This window comes from Penicillium pulvis, assembly GCF_028828015.1.
Source record: "Penicillium pulvis strain IBT 33274 chromosome Unknown contig_10_segment0_segment0, whole genome shotgun sequence".
In the NCBI taxonomy this organism is placed as follows: Eukaryota; Fungi; Ascomycota; class Eurotiomycetes; order Eurotiales; family Aspergillaceae; genus Penicillium; species Penicillium pulvis.
Window position 1 is genome coordinate 1,416,790 of NW_026643071.1, and position 19,970 is coordinate 1,436,759.

At 47.7% G+C, this 19,970-nt stretch overlaps 6 protein-coding genes across 6 annotated transcripts; 3 read left to right on the forward strand and 3 right to left on the reverse strand.

Annotated features, from left to right (window-relative positions):
* Positions 1–1,448: 1,448 nt before the first annotated feature.
* On the forward strand, positions 1,449–9,522 carry N7503_000565 (lovastatin nonaketide synthase; the record flags this gene model as incomplete). Its single annotated transcript, XM_057060126.1, has 7 exons — positions 1,449–2,085; positions 2,142–2,789; positions 2,845–5,605; positions 5,675–5,895; positions 5,953–8,206; positions 8,272–8,969; positions 9,032–9,522. The coding sequence occupies 7 exons, from the start codon at positions 1,449–1,451 to the stop codon at positions 9,520–9,522; spliced, it is 7,710 nt and encodes a 2,569-aa protein (XP_056927049.1).
* Positions 9,523–9,836: 314 nt separating this feature from the next.
* N7503_000566 (uncharacterized protein) lies at positions 9,837–11,729 on the forward strand (the record flags this gene model as incomplete). Its single annotated transcript, XM_057060127.1, has 5 exons — positions 9,837–10,781; positions 10,838–10,892; positions 10,956–11,139; positions 11,195–11,326; positions 11,390–11,729. The coding sequence occupies 5 exons, from the start codon at positions 9,837–9,839 to the stop codon at positions 11,727–11,729; spliced, it is 1,656 nt and encodes a 551-aa protein (XP_056927050.1).
* Positions 11,730–11,803: 74 nt separating this feature from the next.
* On the reverse strand, positions 11,804–13,716 carry N7503_000567 (fungal specific transcription factor domain-containing protein; the record flags this gene model as incomplete). Its single annotated transcript, XM_057060128.1, has 2 exons — positions 11,804–12,394; positions 12,511–13,716. The coding sequence occupies 2 exons, from the start codon at positions 13,714–13,716 to the stop codon at positions 11,804–11,806; spliced, it is 1,797 nt and encodes a 598-aa protein (XP_056927051.1).
* Positions 13,717–16,439: 2,723 nt separating this feature from the next.
* N7503_000568 (uncharacterized protein) lies at positions 16,440–16,711 on the forward strand (the record flags this gene model as incomplete). The annotated part of the gene is made up of 2 exons (XM_057060129.1): positions 16,440–16,460; positions 16,532–16,711. 2 exons carry the CDS (start codon positions 16,440–16,442, stop codon positions 16,709–16,711), a joined length of 201 nt encoding a protein of 66 aa, XP_056927052.1.
* A 336-nt stretch (positions 16,712–17,047) lies between these two features.
* On the reverse strand, positions 17,048–18,133 carry N7503_000569 (uncharacterized protein; the record flags this gene model as incomplete). Its single annotated transcript, XM_057060130.1, has 1 exon — positions 17,048–18,133. The coding sequence occupies one exon, from the start codon at positions 18,131–18,133 to the stop codon at positions 17,048–17,050; it is 1,086 nt and encodes a 361-aa protein (XP_056927053.1).
* A 1,015-nt stretch (positions 18,134–19,148) lies between these two features.
* On the reverse strand, positions 19,149–19,882 carry N7503_000570 (F1F0 ATP synthase subunit d; the record flags this gene model as incomplete). The annotated part of the gene is made up of 4 exons (XM_057060131.1): positions 19,149–19,178; positions 19,244–19,330; positions 19,393–19,788; positions 19,874–19,882. The coding sequence occupies 4 exons, from the start codon at positions 19,880–19,882 to the stop codon at positions 19,149–19,151; spliced, it is 522 nt and encodes a 173-aa protein (XP_056927054.1).
* Between the last annotated feature and the right edge of the window lie 88 nt (positions 19,883–19,970).

Here is a 19,970-nt window from a genome sequence, read left to right on the forward strand (position 1 = left end):
CTGTTTACTAATCGTCGATAAGCCACACGTCAGTTAGTAGCATGGTGCCCACATACGAGTCCTGACTGAATGTTGTGTGTTAGTATCCACCCGTCTTTGTTGATTCGACGAGGAAACCCCGCCTACCGCCCTACTCATCGGCTCCTTTAGTCGCTTCACCCGGATGCCCAGGAATACCTATTTGTTGCTAAAATACTGCACGACCCTAGAATGCTGACGTGTCCTTCCCCTCTCCATGCTGACCTTTCCATTTAGTCACAACATTCTGATCTGGTCTTGGCTATGTCTTCCAAGCTCTAGGGGTGAGAATCTCCAAAATAACATCAAAGTGACATTAATTTTGTCATCTTAGGGAGAGTCTACACCTCAAAATAGCGCGAATGTCACCCTTTATAATTCAAGTATCGTATTTAAAAGCCTCGCATCAATTTTAGAACATCGGATGTGGAGACATATCTAGAAATGCAAGACCATGGCATTATTCATCCCACTACCCATGGGCCAGCGCTTACGGGCCGAAGACAGTCGCCCCAGAGAGGCTCGAGCCACAGCGAACTCACGCGACAAGTGACCCATGTTTATTGAAGAGCTTTTCATTTCTATTTGGTTTCCTTCTACCGCTCTATTAAACCCCCACTGACGACTATCATAGACTTCAAAACCAGATGCAAATACAAAAATGCAGGCTGTCACGGGCATACCTCGCTGATTGGTGTCAGCCTTGCCTTGCTATTTAGGGTTAGACTCTTTTGGGAAAGTCTCCGACTAGCTGACCCGTCTCGTGTTCGAGTGAATCACGCCAGAGCTAACCGATAGAGAACCATTCCAGCGGCGAACTGCAACGTTCGTTTGTCCCAGCATAGTTACTACACTGTTCTGCACAGCCCGTTTGTTGACACACACGATCACTTATCCTTCCCCAAATCACTTTTGGCCCGTCATATGATACTAAATTAATATTATGTACTTTCGAAGATCTAGTGCTGAAACTAGTACCCGAAGGATGTTTTGACTATGTGCCAATTATTGCACAATTCCCTTGTGTGTAGACTTTCAGGGTTTTCGAAAGGCACTAGGAGGCACTAGGAGGTACTAGGCAGTTCTAGGCCTCTAGAAATGTGACTGTAGGGAAAGTCTGCAGGATTCGGGCGCTTCCGACACTTGTCTTTTTGTTCGCCACTTAGAAGGGGCCCAACTCCGGTGGCCAACCTATTGAATGGTAGTGCTTCAGAATCAACATCAAGATATGAGGGGCGAGGCCACCTGCCCAGGTGCCCAGGTGGGGCAGATTGGCTTTCAGAGAATAGAGGGCAGTTCATTAGGTATATTCCATAATAAATCCCCACGGAAGCGAAATTACCTTGCGCAAAGCATTTTGAATCTCTTTAAAAATGTCTCCTTGATGGGTTTTATCGACACCGAGTAATTTATTCGACAAAACCTTTAGGATGGACATCAGAGGAAGTGAGCCAATCGCTATCGTGGGAAGTGGCTGTCGCTTCCCTGGTGGATCTTCATCCCCAGCAAAACTATGGGAACTACTTAGCCAGCCTCGAGATGTGTCAAGCAAAATTCCCGAGGATCGATTTAACTGGCAAAGCTTTTACCATCCCGACGGTGCTCACCATGGTACGACAAACACAGCACGAGGATATTTCCTCGAAGAAGGCATTCGCGACTTCGACCCTAAGTTTTTTAATATTCCTCCCTCAGAAGCAGACACAATGGATCCACAGCAGCGTTTGTTACTCGAGGTTGTTTACGAAGCTATAGAATCAGCTGGCATGACTCTTCAAGGATTGCGAGGCACGCGGACAGGAGTTTTTCTAGGCATGATGAGCTGTGACTATGATGACATTTTGCTCGAAGACTTGGAGTCTGTGCCCACATACACCGGTACAGGAATCGAGCGTAGTATGCATGCAAACAGAATTTCGTATTTTTTTGACTGGCATGGACCATCGATGAGTATTGACACGGCGTGCTCCTCAAGCATGATGGCCATCTATTTGGCAGTGCAGGCTTTGCGGAACGGGGATGCTTCAATGGCAATCGCGGCTGGAGCCTCATTGATTATTGGACCTGGTAAATCTTTCGTTATGTGAGTATAGAAAACACAGTGGAGCTAAAAGAGATTATAGGTAACTTTATAGTTCTGAGTAATCTAAACATGGTGGCGCCTGACGGTCGATCCAAGATGTGGGATGCAGAAGCCGATGGCTATGCGCGTGGTGAAGGCATCGGCGTTGTGGTTCTCAAGCCACTCAGTGCAGCACTGAAAGATGGAGATTCAATAGAATGTGTCATTCGTGAAGTCTTTGTCAACCAGGATGGCCGTACCCAGGGAGTCACTGTGCCAAATGGGAGTGCTCAAGCAGATCTCATCCGTCAAACATACAGACGTGCTGGTCTAGATCTCAATCGTGTACTCGACCGTCCACAGTACTTTGAGGCTCATGGTACTGGTACTCCAGCTGGTGATCCCCAGGAAGCACAGGCAATTTCCAGGGCTTTCTTTGGTGCAGATAATACTGTGTCTATTGAGAGTCCGCTGTACGTTGGATCTGTTAAAACAGTCATTGGTCACACTGAGGGTGCAGCAGGTATTGCGGGCATTCTGAAAACATCATTGGCTCTTCAACATGGATATCTCCCTCCCAACCAGCACTTCAACTCTCTCAGCTCTTCAGTCGCTCCATTTGCCGAAAATTTGGAAATTCCCACGTCTCTGCTCCCTTGGCCTTCGATCCCAGATGGTGGTCCAAGAAGAGCCAGTGTTAATAGCTTCGGTAATTTTTCGCGTCAATAGCTGTTTCTCTCTCGCTGACATGGCTCATTGTACAGGATTTGGCGGTTCAAATGCGCATGCCATTTTGGAGTCCTTTAATCCCGTGACGCAAATCATCAAGCAGGACGCTCCTTTCCAAAGTCCTTTATCCCCTTTCACATTCTCAGCCCCATCTGAGAAGAGCCTCAGGGCAGTCCTGCGTCGCACAGCAGAGCATCTCCAAGATTTCCCCGACACCAACATGCGTGATCTCGCCTACACACTACAAGTCCGTCGGTCTATTTTCCCCTTTCGCACAACACTCTCGGCTCTCAATGCCATTGAACTGTGTAAAAAGATTCATTCAGAGCTGGAGATCTCTAAAGAGAGTAACAGTTCTGCAATCGGAGTTCGCGCACTGTCGAATCCCAACAAGAAGATACTTGGTGTTTTCACAGGCCAGGGAGCACAATGGATGGGCATGGGCAAAGAACTCATCGCGCACTTACCCTATGCTCAAGAAATTTTGCACCAACTCCAACAAAATCTGGACACCTTACCAGATGTAGACAAACCATCATGGTCCCTTCGTGACCAGTTATTTGCTGACCCTGAGACTTCACGCCTCAACGAGACCGCAATCTCCCAACCATTAATTACAGCCATCCAAATAATATTGGTCTGTTTACTCCGACAAGCTGATGTCGAGCTCACCGCAGTGGTTGGTCATTCATCTGGTGAGATCGCAGCAGCTTATGCGGCGGGTTTCATTACCGCTGCGGATGCTATTCGCAATGCCTACTACCGGGGTCTCTTCGCAAAACTCGCAGCTGGGCCAAATCAGGAAAAGGGAGGGATGTTAGCAGCAGGTATTTCCTTGGATGAGGCTAAAGAGCTGTGCAGTCACCCTTATTATAGGTACCGGGCTATGGTTGCAGCCAGCAACTCGCCTGTCAGCGTGACTCTTTCTGGGGACATCGATGCGATCGAGAGTCTGAAATTCCATTTAGACGAAACAAAGAAGTTCTGTCGTCCACTGCGTGTTGAGGCGGGTTATCATTCACATCACATGAACCCTATTGTACCGGTGTATGTTCAAGCCCTTGAGGACTGTGGGGTCGAAGCGATTATGCCTGGAAGTGGTCACCCTCGTTGGTGGTCAAGTGTGCATCCAAGCGTTGGGCATGTGAAGTTCACGAAAGAGCTTGATATCGAGTACTGGAAAGACAACATGGTCCAGTCAGTCTTGTTCAATGAAGCTGTGGAGAACGCAGTGACTTCCGCCGGTCCATTCGACATCGCCATTGAGATTGGGCCACACTCGGCACTTCGAGGACCTTTCCAACAAACTCTCAATGCACTATCACAAAACGAGATTCCATACATCGGATGTTTAACTCGTGGGAAAGATGGCTTGGAGGCATTCTCGGAGACACTTGGGTCTATTTGGTCTCTTCTTGGTCCCTCGGCTGTGAACCTTGATGCCTTTGAACGTGGTGCGGCCCCTCACGTTGCTGATCGAGCTTTTCTCCGGGGTCTTCCCCCTCATCCATGGAACTATGAGCGCCCATACTGGTTTGAATCGAGGGTCGTCCGTGAAAAATGGCACCCTCAAGGTGGACGTCACTCATTACTTGGAGTAATTTTGGGAGGCAGGACCGAAACCGAAGTCAAATGGCGAAACTTTCTCCGCCTCAAGGAAATACCTTGGCTTGAACATCACCAAATTCATGATCAGCCCGTCTTTCCCACAACTGCCTACATGTGTATGGCCTGGGAGGCGGCTCTGAAAATCTCGGACGGACGCTCCATCCAATTGTTCGAGTTGCGCGACATCAAAATTGGCCATGGGATTCTTTTAAATGACACGTCCGCCGGCATTGAAGTCATCTTTACTCTCACCAACATCATGAAACCTTCCAAGGTCACGAATACCTTGCATGCTCGATTTCTCTGCCATTCCTGTATCAATAAAGATGAGAGTTTGCTGGTCCTTAATGCTGAGGGAGAGATACTAATGACATACGGCACGCCTTCGGTTTCTGAGCTCCCCGCAATCCATTCCCACGTGCCAAATCTGGTGGAGACAGATACTGAGGAGCTCTACATTGCTTTTAATAGAGTGGGATATGGCTATTCGGGAGATTTCAAGAGCATGGTCTCCCTCAAGAGGAAACGGAACTATTCATCGGGCATGATACGAAGGGTACCCACAGATTTGGTCATTCATCCCGCTACCCTGGACGCTGCCTTCCAGGCAGTATTAGCGGCAACAAGCTATCCTGGTGATGGAGCCCTGTGGGCAGTTTATACCCCAATCTCGGTGCGCTATGTCAGTCTCAATCCATATTTTGCCACCATGGATGATAAACGTGATAAAACTTGGTGTTTTGAGGGTACGCTCAAGGATTCTGGCGCTATGCATAGCGAGGGTACGGTTCAAGTGTATCCGCAAGGAGGTTCGAATGCTGTCTTCCAGATGGAAGGTATCACTGCAAAGCCAATCCATTCGATGACTGAAGCGGATGACCGAAGGCTCTTTTCGAAGATTGTCCTCAAGCAATCTTCAATTGATGGTGATTTGGGTGCAGGCGAACATGTAGCTTTCACGGAAGACTACCAGCTGGCTCATCTCCTAGAGCGGATTGCCCACTACTATCTTCGCCAGCTATTTCAGACTGTCGCTACACATGAAGAATCAGACACCTGGCTGCATCAGCAGGACACTTTGAGCATTTTAGCACGCATTATGAATCAGGTTTCAACAGGCAAACATATTTGGGCTAAACAAGAGTGGATTGCGGATACGAAGGAAGATATCATGGAGGCGGGGAAAGAGTAAGTTTGGTCGAAGCCGAGGATTCAATATGGCATTGCTAACATATCTTTCCTTCGTTTTCACTTTAGATTTGCACACATCATCGACTTTCACATCATGCATTATGTGGGAGAGAATATTTTATCTGTGTTTCATGGAGGAAAAACAGCGCTGGAATACCTGACGAAGAGCAATATGCTGCATGACTACTACCGCAACGGTTTGGGCTTTTCAATTTTGAACAATTGGCTAGCAGAGACTGTACATCGGCTCATTCATCGCTTTCCGCAAATGCACATTTTGGAATTTGGTAAGACTGAGAGATTAGATGTTGGTGTTTTCTTCTTCATGCTGACCGTAACTCTAGGCGCTGGGACTGGCATCACCACTGAGAATATTTTTCGGTCTACCGGCCTCCAGTTCGCATCCTATACGTTCGCCAATTGCTCTCCTGGTTTTCTTGACTCTGCGCAGGAGCAATTTAGGGAGCCTTTCAGCAAAGTACGGTATCGCACTCTAGATCTTGAAGCGGACCTTGCACTCCAAGGCTTCGAAGAGTATAGCTTTGACCTCATTATTGCATCCAATATCGTCCACATCACTAAGTCTATTGAAGCGGCATTATCAAAGGTTCGAAATCTCCTACGACCTGGTGGGTATCTCATTATATCAGGACTCACGAACAGCACATCCATTCGAGATCACCTATTCATGAATGCATTACCAGCACTATGGTGCGGACTTGATGATGGGCGACAATTCGCTCCACCTCTCGAAACAGCCCAGTGGGATGACCTTCTGCGCAAGTCGGGCTTCTCCGGGGTGGATGCCATGCCACCTACGAAGCATTCCTTGCTGTATCCAGTCTCTATCATGGTTTCCCAGGCTATCGATCCCCGTGTGGAGTTTTTAAGAGAGCCCGTCTTCTGCCCCGATCCATATCCAGGCGCGGCGGGTAATCTTGGTGAGCTGTTGATTGTGGGTGGGAAAGCCCTACGTACTTCCAAGCTTGTTCAACGGCTGTCTCTGGTCCTTTCGACAAAGTTCATCAAGGTTTCCATGGTGAAGAGCCTCGATGATGTTGCTCAATTTTCAGGACCGATTCCCGCAAGTATTGTTTTTCTAGGAGACTTGGATCATCCAACATTCGAGTCTATCACCGAAGCTGAGTTCAACAGCATCAAACGGATGACCAGTGGGACGCGAAACATGCTCTGGCTGACATCTGGCAGCCAGGGTAGTGAGCCTTATAACAATATGAGCATTGGATTTGGTCGATCTCTGGTCTATGAGATGCCTGACATGCGCCTTCAGTTTCTCGATATCAATGATCCCCAAGCTATGGATTCTCTCTATGTTGCGCAACTGCTATTAAGATTGTGTGCGCTCGGTAACTGGGCAGAGACAGGACAGCTTGACAATTTGCTCTGGACGTCTGAGCCGGAGATCTACCTTCAGGGCGGCAATGAGTACATTCCCCGCGTGATGCACGACAAATCTCGCAACGAGCGCTATAATACTCGACAGCGAATTGTCACTCGTAGAGCCAACGCTGCCACATTGCCTGTTCATCTAGAGGTGCGCGACACATCTTATATTCTCACTGAGGGATATCCGGCGCCCTGGGAGACAGAGGGAATAGTCACAATTGAAGTGTTGAAGTCAACTTTATCCGCCGTCTTCTTCCCATCGTTCAGTTCGGCTTACATCTCCTATGGCGTGGTCAAAGGTACCTCCGAGGCATTCATTGTGCCCACACGTTCTAACGCTTCAATCTTACACGTCCCTCGCGAAGCAATGTCTTACTGCGGCACTCACACGATTACCGGAGAGCAAGTCTTGGAAACGGTTGTCTGGCAGTTGATTGCCAATGTATTGCTACAGAGCTCATCCAGCCTGGGCAATATCTTATTATATCAGCCGCCACGGGCTCTGCTTCCTGTGCTCGTTCGCACGTTATCAAAGACAAGCATAGAGCTTGTTGAGATTGCGCATATTCCAACTTCACACCCTGAGGCAAGGCAAATTATCATACCTCCAAGAGCGATGGTACATCACATCAAAAATCTTATCCCCAAAAACATAAAACTTTTTGTAGACTTCTCTGCGGAAGGGGGTCCCGGTGGCTTTGCAAGCTGCCTCCGTGCCTGTCTGCCTTCTAAATGCAATAAGCTATACTCAAGTGATCTTTTTGGCACTGGGGCTGGTTTTTCTATGTTGGATTGCGAGGATTCAGAGTTTGCGATCTCGGATTTGACGACAGCAGTGACTGCTGCTCTGGAAATCCTGGTCACTGCACATTCAGCTTGGAACATGATGTTCAAATCGCCAGAGGAGTGTACAAAACAGATCCCAGGACATAATCTTCAGTTGATAGTTGACTGGAAAGCAAGTTCCGAAGTGACTGTACAAGCTCAGCCGGCAACTGCTCATGTCAACCTACGTCACAACAAAACTTACTTGCTAGTCGGTCTGACTACTGACCTCGGTCAGTTACTATGTGAGTGGATGATCAGTCGTGGGGCTCGCATCATTGTGCTAGTAAGCCGAAACCCACGGGTAGAACAGAGTTGGCTAGACGCGCAAGAGAGAAAAGGCGCAAAAATTCATATTTACACCACGTAAGTGATAAGCCACAACGAACCTTTTTCAGACCATGAGGGCTAACCATTTTTTTTATTCAAAGCGATGTCACCAAAAAGCAAGAAGTTCGTGAATTGTACGACGAGATTATTGCGGACCTACCACCTGTAGCTGGTGTGGCCAATGCAGCTATGGTCCTCAGGGACTCATTGTTTATGAACACAAATTTAGATATGCTCAATGAAGTACTTGCACCCAAAGTCAACGGAAGCAGGTATCTGGACGAGCTTTTCCATGATCCAGGTCTTGACTTCTTTATCCTCTTTTCGTCCCTTGGTGTCATCACTGGAAATGGCGGTCAGACAAGCTACAATGCAGCAAATGCATACCTCACTGCTCTTGCTGCTCAAAGACAAAGTCGTGGCCTCCCAGCATCTGTCATGAATCTGGGCCCAATTCTTGGGCTTGGCTATATCACCCGTGCGGGTCTGTTTTCGGGAGACGATATCGACGATGTCGGATTGTATCCGATTTCTGAGTCCGATTTTCTCGAGAACTTTGCGGAGGCTGTATTGGCAAGCCCAGTCATTCAGGGAGGCAATCATGAAATCATTTCAGGACTAAGGGACGTTGACCCTGTCAGCAATCCGCGGGTCTCCTGGATTCACAATCCCCGGTTATCGCATCTACAGCTCCATAAAGGTAGTACTATTGCTAATGAGGGAAATGGAAGCCCCATGTCAGTCAAGGAGCAGCTACTAGAGGCAAACTGCCTTGAAGACATGCAGCATGTTATTTTGGGTATATATTTTCTATGGATGATTTTACGTGCGCTACATCGTGATGCTGATCAAGCTATTCAGATGCCTTCACAATCAAGCTCTCAGTCATCCTTCAGCTTTCCATGGATAGCATAGATACTATATCACCACTGATTGGTCTAGGAGTTGATTCCCTGGTTGCGCTCGACATTCGCTCTTGGTTTATGAAGAGCCTAAGCGTTGAGGTTCCTCTGTTGGAGATTCTCAGTGGATCAACAGTCTCCGATATTGCCAATTATGCGACTCAGCAGCTGCCACCACATATTTCGTCAGATTCAGCCAGGCTTAATCCTCTTACATCGGAGTCGCCTTTGGCCCACGGTGGAAATGACATATCTACGCGTTCAATTAGCTCGACCGGCGACTCAACATCCACGGATCAGATCACGTTGAACGATGACACATTAACTCCTCCACTCAGTCCCAGTCTGCCTGAAGAAGGCTTCTCGCCAGGTGACTCTGTTATTAAAAATACGGAAGTATCGGAAGCGCCAGTTGGGAACATCACGGGCGGAACTCAACTTTCGTCTTGATCATCATTGTTCTCATTCGTCTTATCAAGGCTTTTTGAATTTTATGATGTATGAAGTAATTTAGATCATATCGTTTCATGTCAATAATGCATGAGAACTTTGCATTGATTGCCGGAAATTCACAAATTGCGGAACTGAAGCTCGGTACATTAGCATCCAACAATATTCCGAGTGGTATCACCCACAATATTCCGAGAATCGGCTCACTGGTAAAAGGTTTGGAAACAACAGCATCATTAGTAGTAGAATCCTTCATTGAAGTTAGATTTAATGGTCAGCAATATTCTGCCTTTCACGATACGCCACATGTCAAAATGTCAACCTACTACTCGCCAACATGGACTCACATTCCGGACAATTTATCCATCTCTCAACTGATGGCATCTGGTGTCGGGAATATCTCCCCACATAAGACAATCTATGAAGAAGCCATCACCGGAAAGACGGTCGCATATGAGCCCTTTCGTTGTCAAGTTCGTCAAACTGCGTATCATCTGCGCCATGCTCTGTCTCTACAGCCCGGAGATATTGTATCAATCATTGCTTCCAGCTGCATCGATTATATCCTCACAGCACAGGCAGTTTGGTGGGCAGGCGGCATTGTAAGCCCAATCAATAACAGTCTACACCCCGACGAGATTTCTCATGCACTCGATCTCATCAAACCTCGGTTTGTGGTGGTTGACGAAACCGTCTACGACAAGCTTCCAAAAGCCTTAGAGAAAAACAATACCTCTTTCGCTATATACACGATTGGAAATCTACCCAATACTGAATGGCCACTACTGCCACTCAATCAATCTTCATATACCAGCGGAGACCTCGAGCTACACACGCCCATCACCATCGCTGGCTTCAATTCCAAGGCTACATGCGCTGCAATCCTTCTGTCGAGCGGGACAACTGGCGCTCCTAAGGCAGTAATGCTGTCACACTATAATCTCGTGGCAGCATGCTTCCAGCTTCGGACCGATAACCCACAAAATTGGCGTGGCTCACAGCGAGAGATATTTTTCCCGCCACTTTCTCATGTTTATGCGCTCTATGTGTGCTTTACTATGAATCTCTGGCTGGGTGCTTATGTCTGTCTTATGCCTCGCTTTGACGTGAGACTATATTGCCGCTTGTTGCAAGATCGATCGGCTACACTTGCACGAATTGTACCAGCCGTGGCTAGAGTTCTGGCCGAGAGCCCTGTTGTTAGGGAATATCGATACCCGGACTTGGAGTACTTTAGCTGCGCTGCTGCCCCGTTGCATGTATTACTTCCAAAGCTTTTTTCAGTTACCTCGTTCTCTAACTTCTATCAATATAGGAAGAAACAGCTGCGAAGCTTCGAAAGGTGTTTCCTGGCGTTGCATTGTGTCAAAGTCTGTTTTGTTTTTCTTTCCTCCAGCCTTTCAGTTAAGTCGTACGCTAACATATCTTTGCAGCTTATGGATGCACCGAATTGACTGGTCCATGTGTCCAGAGCGGTGTACGAGACAAGGATCTTCCGCTATCTGCCTCGGGTGCGGTGATTTCAAATACCGAGATACGTTTCCTCGATCCAGATGGCAAGGATGTTGGATCTCGAGGTCCAGGAGAGATTGTCTGTCGAGCGCCAAATGTTATGATGTGAGTGTCCTTACCTGGACTCACCATGCGCCAGCCAGTTCTCATACAGTGCTAGGGCCTACATGCATAATGTAAAAGAGACCGCCGAAACAATTTTGGAAGGCGGATGGCTTCGTACCGGTGATCTAGGTTACCTAGATTCCAAAGGGTATCTTTATATCTATGGTCGGCTCAAGGAATTGATCAAGTACAAAGGGCAAGTCAACTGCAAGGCCTCCAAAGCTCTCGTCTAATCCCATTTTTTCTAAAGGTTTCAAGTTGCACCAGCCGAGTTGGAGAACATTATAATTCAACATCCACTGGTTGAAGAGGCAGCAGTCATTGGTATCTGGTCTGCCAGCCAAGACACCGAGCTTCCACGCGCGTATGTAGTACTTAAGGAAGATAGTCGTAGATGTTCCAACGCAGCAGTCCTACAGGAGATCTCCAATTTCGTGTCTGACAAAGTATCAAATTACAAAAGGTTGAGGGGCGGAGTGGTAGCTATCGATGCATTGCCAAGAAATACTACAGGGAAAGTCTTGAAGAAGGTGTTAAAAAACAAGGCTGCAAACAGTGACAAAGAGAGAGTTTTGGGGCCCAAACTATAATTTGCTTGGTTGAATAAGTTTCGTTATCTGGTTTTTGATTCTGTCCGTTGTTTATTTTCCTAGTAATAGACCACCTAGAAAAGATCGAGCGGGTCAGACTCACCCGAAGGCAGTGACTGCATCAGAGAATACCAATCAAAGTCCTCGGAAAAATGATTGAAATGGCTCCCATGTGTCTCCACAGTTCTTCGTGTAGATGGGCTCGGGGTGCTTTTGGAATGCTGATCACTAATAGCTTTGGAGTCAGTCATCATTGCACCAAAGTCCAATGAGAAAGGATCTTTGTCATTCCACATTTCTCCCAGGTCAAACATGTTTTCCATGTATCTCGGAGACTCTATCAGCTCATCAAAATTCCCAAGGTGGAGACTCCCCAAACTTTCCGTGGAAAGAACATCACCCAACGCTTCGTATGCTCTTGCAGCCGCTCCACTTTCGGATGACAGATTTCGAAGTAGCTTCGTGGCAAGAGACTTGGTGCTATTGAGGAGGGACTCTGGAAGAATCGGAACATCTTGCCGACGCTCAAGCTCAACCCAGTATAAGCTTTCTACTAAAGCAGATGTTAAGAAGTAGCCGCTTGGCTTGGGACATCCGAATGTATCAGTGTAGGCTTGCACCGCATCGACCATCCCCTTGCAGAGAGAGACACACGATTCACGGCGCTGGCAATCGTGAGTATCAGATATCAAGGTATGATGCCGAATGCTCAAACGAAGGAAAGAAAATCTCTGTCATGCAAATTAGGATATCCCCTTTTGAATCTTTCCTAATGACTTACCAGGAAAACAAGAATCCGGCGACGAATATGCCTCTCGCTCTCCTCGGTCATATAATTGAAAACATTTTCTGAACTCCAATGAAGCGTTGAAGGTAGTCGGCGATAAGCCAACATAATCCGGGTATCTGTCAATTCAAGGTCCTCCCAATCATCCTGCTTCTCAAAGGCCCGTGGAGAGAAGAAGCAATCCCAAATATATGACCAGAGCTGACTGAATGCAATCATGCTCTGGAGTAGCTGATGATGATCCTGCAAGCCACGATCGTCTTCTGCATCGAAGAAGTCTCTCACACCACATTCATTTTCTCGAACGGAATATGTTATTCCAATCTTTTGTGTAATCCGCTTGTCAAGGAAGTATAGCGTCCACCACAAGGACTGCCGGCAGACTATCTCGTCTTGTACATTTGTGGGCCACTGTTTCTGGTTATTGAGCTCGGTGCGACGCGCAATATAGAATCCTTGTGAGGCACTTTGCAGCGCCATTTGTAGCTTCTCTGCCCCGAGGAAGAAAGCTGCGGATAGTGTATGGTAGATCATGGTATCCAGATCATTATCATGCAGCTTCGCAAAGGTCTCCATTAGACTCAGCCCTTTGCAGTACGTTTGGGATCCCGGTGTAGAGTCTTCAGATGTATATGGCTCGGTCATAAGCGATGCATATGCCAGCATATTCAGTAATATTGCAATGATCTTGCAATTTTCAGCGGTCACTTTGATCTCCCTTTGCTTATCCCCATAGTCAAGGTTATCCAATACCGCAGATAATCGTTGGCGAACTTTTTCCTCGCGCAAGAATGGCCAGAAACATCCGAATTCTTCGAAGAAAGCTTCCACTTGGGACCATAGAATGGATTTCTCTGGGAGTTTGACCGAGATTATCTTTTCTGTGGGATTATGGCCCGATTCTGAGGAGCGCTTGGTGTTCCTGAGCCCACGAAGGGCCCGGATCTGAGAGCTTGATGCGATATAGCCAGGTGATGATGTGCTTGTAACGAAAGTGTCTGTTGGCTGAAAGATACCAAAATGCTGGCTACTGTCAAAAGGCTGACTAGTAGATTCAATGGATAGCTGTCCGTTGAATGGTGAAGATTTCTCGGTCGACAATAATGCTTGGGATTTGTCGGAGTCCAGGTTTGGAGTTGCATTGCGATTCTTGTATAAGTCATCGACCTTTTGTTGCAGTTGAGCCAATTGATTCATCATTGTTGAGGATTGCCTTTTCCTTTTAGGGCATTTTCCTTCACTTTTCATTCCAAATCTACCGTCAGCTACACAACTGGCTTTTTGAGGGGTTTAGCATACTCCACAGAGTTCAAGGTACGCTTCTTCGGTTTCCGGCCCCGTGGCTTATACTCCTCATATGTGCATTCCATGCCTCTAGCATCACAATTCGTACACATCACTCCGCCCGAACACTGTGTTCTCCATCAACATCTCTTTCCTGCTTAGTCAACCAAACCAGGTAGTCAACAAACCTTTACTTTCCGTCTATGACATTCATAGCTGTGAAACAATCAGCACTGAGATCCCGCGGATCTCCGCTTCATGGTAGCCGAACTGACCATGCATGAGAAGTATACTTGTCCCGCTTCCCACTTTCTTGTTCATCAATGCACTGCGGCATTTTGTTCGGAACTTTTATTCCAACGATTGTGGGATATCTCCGCAAATTTGGCTAGTAATATGGCCGAAAAATCGAAAATGCCGATGCTACCGGTGCTCATGTAAAAAGTGAATCTGCGGGGATAATTGTCTGGGGAAGTCGCTCTTCGTTGCGGGGAAATTAACTTCTCGGAATTTCGGCCGATCTCGGGTTCCGTTAGCGGCTGCATTGTCATGATCTAAGAACGCCAGCACGGATACTCTAAAATGCTATATATCCCCTATATCGCTCTGGCTAAACTCTCCATGTGTGTTTGGAATCTTAGAGACTCCAACCCAATGTATGTACCTTTACTTCAACTCAAGTCCTGATCCAACCAACTATCGTCACTCATCCTCGTTTGATGTCTTGTCTTGCAGTCTAAACGATGGGTACGTTCAGATATGAACCTAATATAATGGGGCTTACAAGGACAAGAATTAGCGAAAAGAACCAAGAACAAGAGTAAAAGAGAGGATTTGGATTCTGAAAAAGACGGGGGGTTATACTCGAAATACGCGTCTTCCTAAAATGTCTGAATCGCGCATTCTACGGAAATGCAAACCAATCCGACGCACTAAACAAGCGTTGATGACTTTTACCAAGCTTCCGCGAATTAAATCAATCTACTAGGATATAATCAGGTTTTCCAAGTACTCCGTCGAGATAAGAGTCATTCGATTTTGGGACTCTGGCATGCTGGCTCTCCCTTCCACCTGCCCCATCCTCCCCACTGATTATTTGTGAACAATTCCGCAGCTTTGGTGAATGAGCCATAGCATTCCTCGTTAAGGATAATAAAGAGGCCACATTGGTCCAAGATGGCCTGGAAATCTTTCTTTGGCCATGGCTAAATTTGCAAGTCATCATGCCATGGCACAAATTCTAGATTGGGCAAAGCCAGTGCTAATCCTTCTAGTATTATGCATCCTCCTCTAGTGGAGAGCCAAAGGCGGTGGGCGATGATACCCTGGGCAGGTGGGTATCTTGAATCAACTGGGCAGGTGGGTATGTATGCGCCCCTATACCCACTTTGAGTGATATTTCAGGACACGGGCCGTTCCGGACTGTTCTAAAATCGGGTATCGATGACATGATTATGCAAATTGTAACAGTATTGATAGACCCTTTCCAAACTGACGTATGGTTGTGGGTTCTTGTTCTTCATGTTAACCAATTATGGGCGTTAGATATGACCTGCTGCTAGTACTGCCTTTTGCTCTCTGGTGCCCATTCGCATGCGGCGATCCTCAATTCTACAGCAAAATCTGACCACCTGCACGTGAATGACAAGTGATCACCAGAAGCATGAGGATTCGCCCTCTTTTGGTCCTCTAGCTGTATGGCCACCGTACATTATCATTGACTGGAGCGAGGTCACGTGTGACTACCCCTGCCAGCAGTAGCCATCTGTGATTGGTGGGACACCGACCGCAGGTTACATAATTTTCAGGGCAGAATGTCTCACGTGGTGAGACTTACCCCCACTTTCACGTCCCAAAACGGCAATTCTAGAAGCTCGAGTGGTGATGTCATCGATAGCAAAAGCACGGTCGCGGCCCTGCAACCAGAATAAAGCTTCACAGGAACAAGTGTACCTCGCGAACCTGATAGAGGCCCCTTGGAGCTCATTTACCCTGCATAGCACCTAGATAGTTCATGTTCATGCACGAAGTAAGCCACAGAGGGGCGACAGCGACCACATGAGGCCGGTCGTGAGAGACCAGGATCGTCCTCAAATCAAGGAAGCAACCCGGGTCCAGCGTCGAGATGACGGAATAGGCTTAAATCCAACCGGTAACCTGTCACCAGAAGCAGATCTTTTGATCATTCTCCATTTGATCCTTGGAAGTTAAAATTGGAAAAGCCTTTTTTCCTCCTGCACATATCTCTCTCCTGCCTAACGAAAAGTCCCTGAACGACGTCAGAGCTGCTCAGCCCTATCATTCCTCACGTCAAGCTTGTTGTGGCTTGCCAATTCTGTCTATCTTTATCCCCTTTCAGCCATATTGTTACGTACCTTTACGACACTCGAAATTGCTCGCTGGTTCGATTGACGATCTCGTTGGCTGAGCTGCAAACCGGGTTTTTTTTCACCTTGGACCCTTTCTAGATAAATATCAGGCTCCTTGCCTCTTTTCTTTTTTCAATATGCGCCCTTTCAGTGATACATCTGTCCGCTCTACTGCTTCCAGCTCAACGCCTATCTCCATTTCGAAGCCTAAACCACCTCAAACTATACCTTTACACACCTCAACACAATAAACGCGTCGATTCCGTCAAAATGGGTTGCGTTGTATCTTGTGTATGTCGTCACTACCCCTTGCTTGGCCTACATATCTCAAGGTCGCGTTACTAACATTACTCTTCTCACAGGTCCAAGCTGTCTTCCATTCCATCGGCGCTTGCCTGATGGCCATCGTCAATACCATCGGTGCTGTCCTCCGCGCTATCATTGACGGCGTCGTCACCGTCCTCGATGCGATCATCTCCTGCCTGACTTGCGGTGGATGCGGAAGAAGAGGCGGCGGCCGTCGTCGTAGGGCGGCGGTTTGATCAATCATGACCACCATGCCCTCGCGGCTATGAGTTACGATTCTTGATTCTTGATTTGTTGCGACTGGGATATCCTGCTTTCTTTTTCCTTTGTATCTCATACCCAGGCGTCCATGAGGCTAGCTAAATTCAACTTGCTACTGAATTTTTAACACTGAATACTGTTCGTTCTCTTGATTTGTAGCATACGTAAAGGGCTTGATAATGCAATGTACATCCAGGTGCTCATGTGGGCCTGGAATCTATTGAAGGGTCCAAGTAGCAACCTTTCTTGGCACTGTGCGTCATCATCATATTTACTCGGGCATCACCATACTCCACATATGATATATCAACTTAGGTCATCTCGACCCCAGCCTGCATTTCATAAAACCGCATTAAATCCCCCTCCACATTTGCCATTAAATCATCCCATCTCTCCTCCAAAATGGCCCTTGCAAAAGGATCCCCTTCCCCCTCGGCGTACCGTCTAACCAAGTGATAATGTGAGCTCTGTAACGGCCACGGTGCCGGGACCCGACAATTTGCGGCGCGAAATGACATCTGCAGCAGCTGACGAAAAGGCTTGCTTTTCCGCTTGCGTATTAACCGACTTGTAATCTCGCTCGATCGATCGTTCAAGTACTCATCTTCATCTATGTAAAAGTCCGTAGACAAGAGATGAAGGAAATCGAATTGCGAATCAGACCACGGAGGTTGCAGTAGTTTATCAGGGATTCGACCGGGGCCGATTGCTGTGGAGGAAGGAAGACGGAAAAGATCGTTTTCGTAGTATACGTCGCTTGGTTCACGAACCTGTACTGCACCATAGTGGAACCAGATTGCGACCTTGCGATCGATATTGCTCCGTGATGATGAAGCTCGGTGTCTTTGTTTCGTTGCATCTTGAGTCTTGATTTGATTTTCTGGCAGTTGGGCGTGGAAGACTAGATCGCCTTTTCCACGGCGATCATTCATGCGCGGACGATCATGGACTTCTAGATCGTCGAATCGGGGACTTAGGCATTTAATTGTCTCTTCGTCTTCTGGGGAAAATAGTAGATCTGCACACTTGCGTCGTATGACATGATCTACGTATTCACGTTGACATTTTCGCATCAGCGGAAGTGTGCACCATCGACATGCGAGCAGGGTGGTTTGTAGCTGCTGCCGTTGTTCCCATGATAGATCCCAGAAATCGAGTGGTGGGGGTAAGAAGTCTGGGGTGAAGAATCCACTCCGGGAGCCTGAATTCGTGGAGCTGAAGACTAAGCGGATGAGCCAGGTGTAGAGGAGTGGGCTGGATAGGGCACGACTCAGATGCGGTGAGGCACGCGGGAGGTTGATTTCTAGGCTGTGGAGGAAGATCAATTGGATGATCTCTACGGGGAGCGACTCCAGGCACGAACGCGGGTGGTCGGCCAGTATATCGGAGTGAACCATCTGCGGTAAACAGCTTGAGAAGGTGGTGTTTGAGAGGTGGTGCTCATCAGGCAAATATAGATGCTATGTAAGCCTGGGTTTTTTGCGGGGTGGTTTCGTCACTGTTCAGGTACACCCGTAGACACCGGGGGGAACGCTGCAAGTGTGGCGAAGGAGTTTTGTGGTCTGGGATAGAATCTGGCTCATTTTAATGGTAACAAGGTCCACCGTGTGTTGATGACAGCGTGGGCATGTCGAATTACAGTGTCTCCTGTTGTGGGGGTACGGCGGAACGAAGTCATAGAGGGGGAGTGGATAAGGCTAGCACTTGAATCAACAGGTCTTGGCATTATGCCGCTTAAACATGAATCGTGTCATGAATGAGGCTGCTTTGTTTTGAGACGACGCGGAATTAATGGATTCAGGTCTGTCCATGGTTGTCGTTAGTTGTGCAGAGTGCATATCTCTACATGAAGAAGATTGCGGAGAGTTTATCTGGGCATGGTATTGATAACGACATGCCCAGGTGCGAGATTGGAATATGCGCTTCAATTGTTACTTAGCTTTGAATTGGATTTCCTGTATGGGTGGTTGATTGTAATTATTTTTTTATGTATTTCTACAAACTTTGAACTGCCTGTCGACTTTTCAAGGGTTCGGTGTTTGAATGCTGAAGTGGACCTGCATATATATTCCGACAAAATATATACAAGCATCATCCGAACCTTCCAAGGTTAGATCTTGAAAACCTTGGAACTTGATTGATTGAAGCATTCTTAAATAAATTACCATTAACATTCTGGACTACAGTTTTACCAGTTCAAATTTGAAAACGACATAAGAAAGCCTCTGTTCACGAGAACGCAGAAACCATTTGAATTGAATTGTTTCTATACACATCCCAGCCGCCCCATCGCACCATGGATGGGAATCTAACCGAAACCGGGCGTAAAGGCCATATGCTTGACACCAAACAAATATCTTGTGCAGTGAGATGAGGCGGGGAATAAATGAAGTTGTACACGATGTCCAACATTTAGACAGCGGACAGATCGCCGAAGCGCTCCTACACAACGAAAAAATAATCAGTATTCCGCTTTGAAAGCGGTAAATTTCCGGAGCTGTACGTACCTTGTAACCCGGGGGCATCCACTTGCCCTTGGAGACGAGGGAAGCGGTCTTCTCGTCGATCTCGGGCTGAGCGGAGGCAACCTCGTCCTGAACACAAAAAGTGATAAGTAAATACACCCAGACAGATTTTGTACACCACAGATACGTACGACAGTGAGGTCCTCGAAGGGACGGGCAGTCTCGATGTTCTCGAGGGTCTTCTGGAGGTTGACAAGCTCGGCCTCAACCTTGCCCTTGGTCTGCTCGGCGTTCTGGACGGCCTGGGCCTCGAAGGCGTCGATGGCCTTCAGCTGGCGGCTGACGTCGTAGGAAGCGGGCTTGAAGGTCTTGAAGTGGTTCTCGATCTCGTCGACAATAGCCTGGTTCTTGAGAGTCTTGCGGTAGTGGGCGAAGTCGATGGCCTGGGGCTGCTCGGACAGGATCTGGACCTTGCGGCGGGCATCATCGTTGCGCTTCTTGAAAGCCTGCAGGGAGGCGGCGGTCTGGCCGCGCAGACCGAGGGAGCTGGTCACCTTGGTCCAGTCGACCTTGAGAGCGGCGCTGCGCTGTTGTTCGGGTAAGGGGGGTTAGCGGGTGTTGGTTCCGGGCCGACGGAGAATGTTGCGCAGATCAGCAGGGAGGAGAACGTACAGCTGCCATTGTGACGGGAGGAGATATGGGGTGGTGGTGGAGGGAAGAGGGGGGAGAGTTCGATGTGCAGGGAGGTGCCGGACAGGCGAGTTTGACT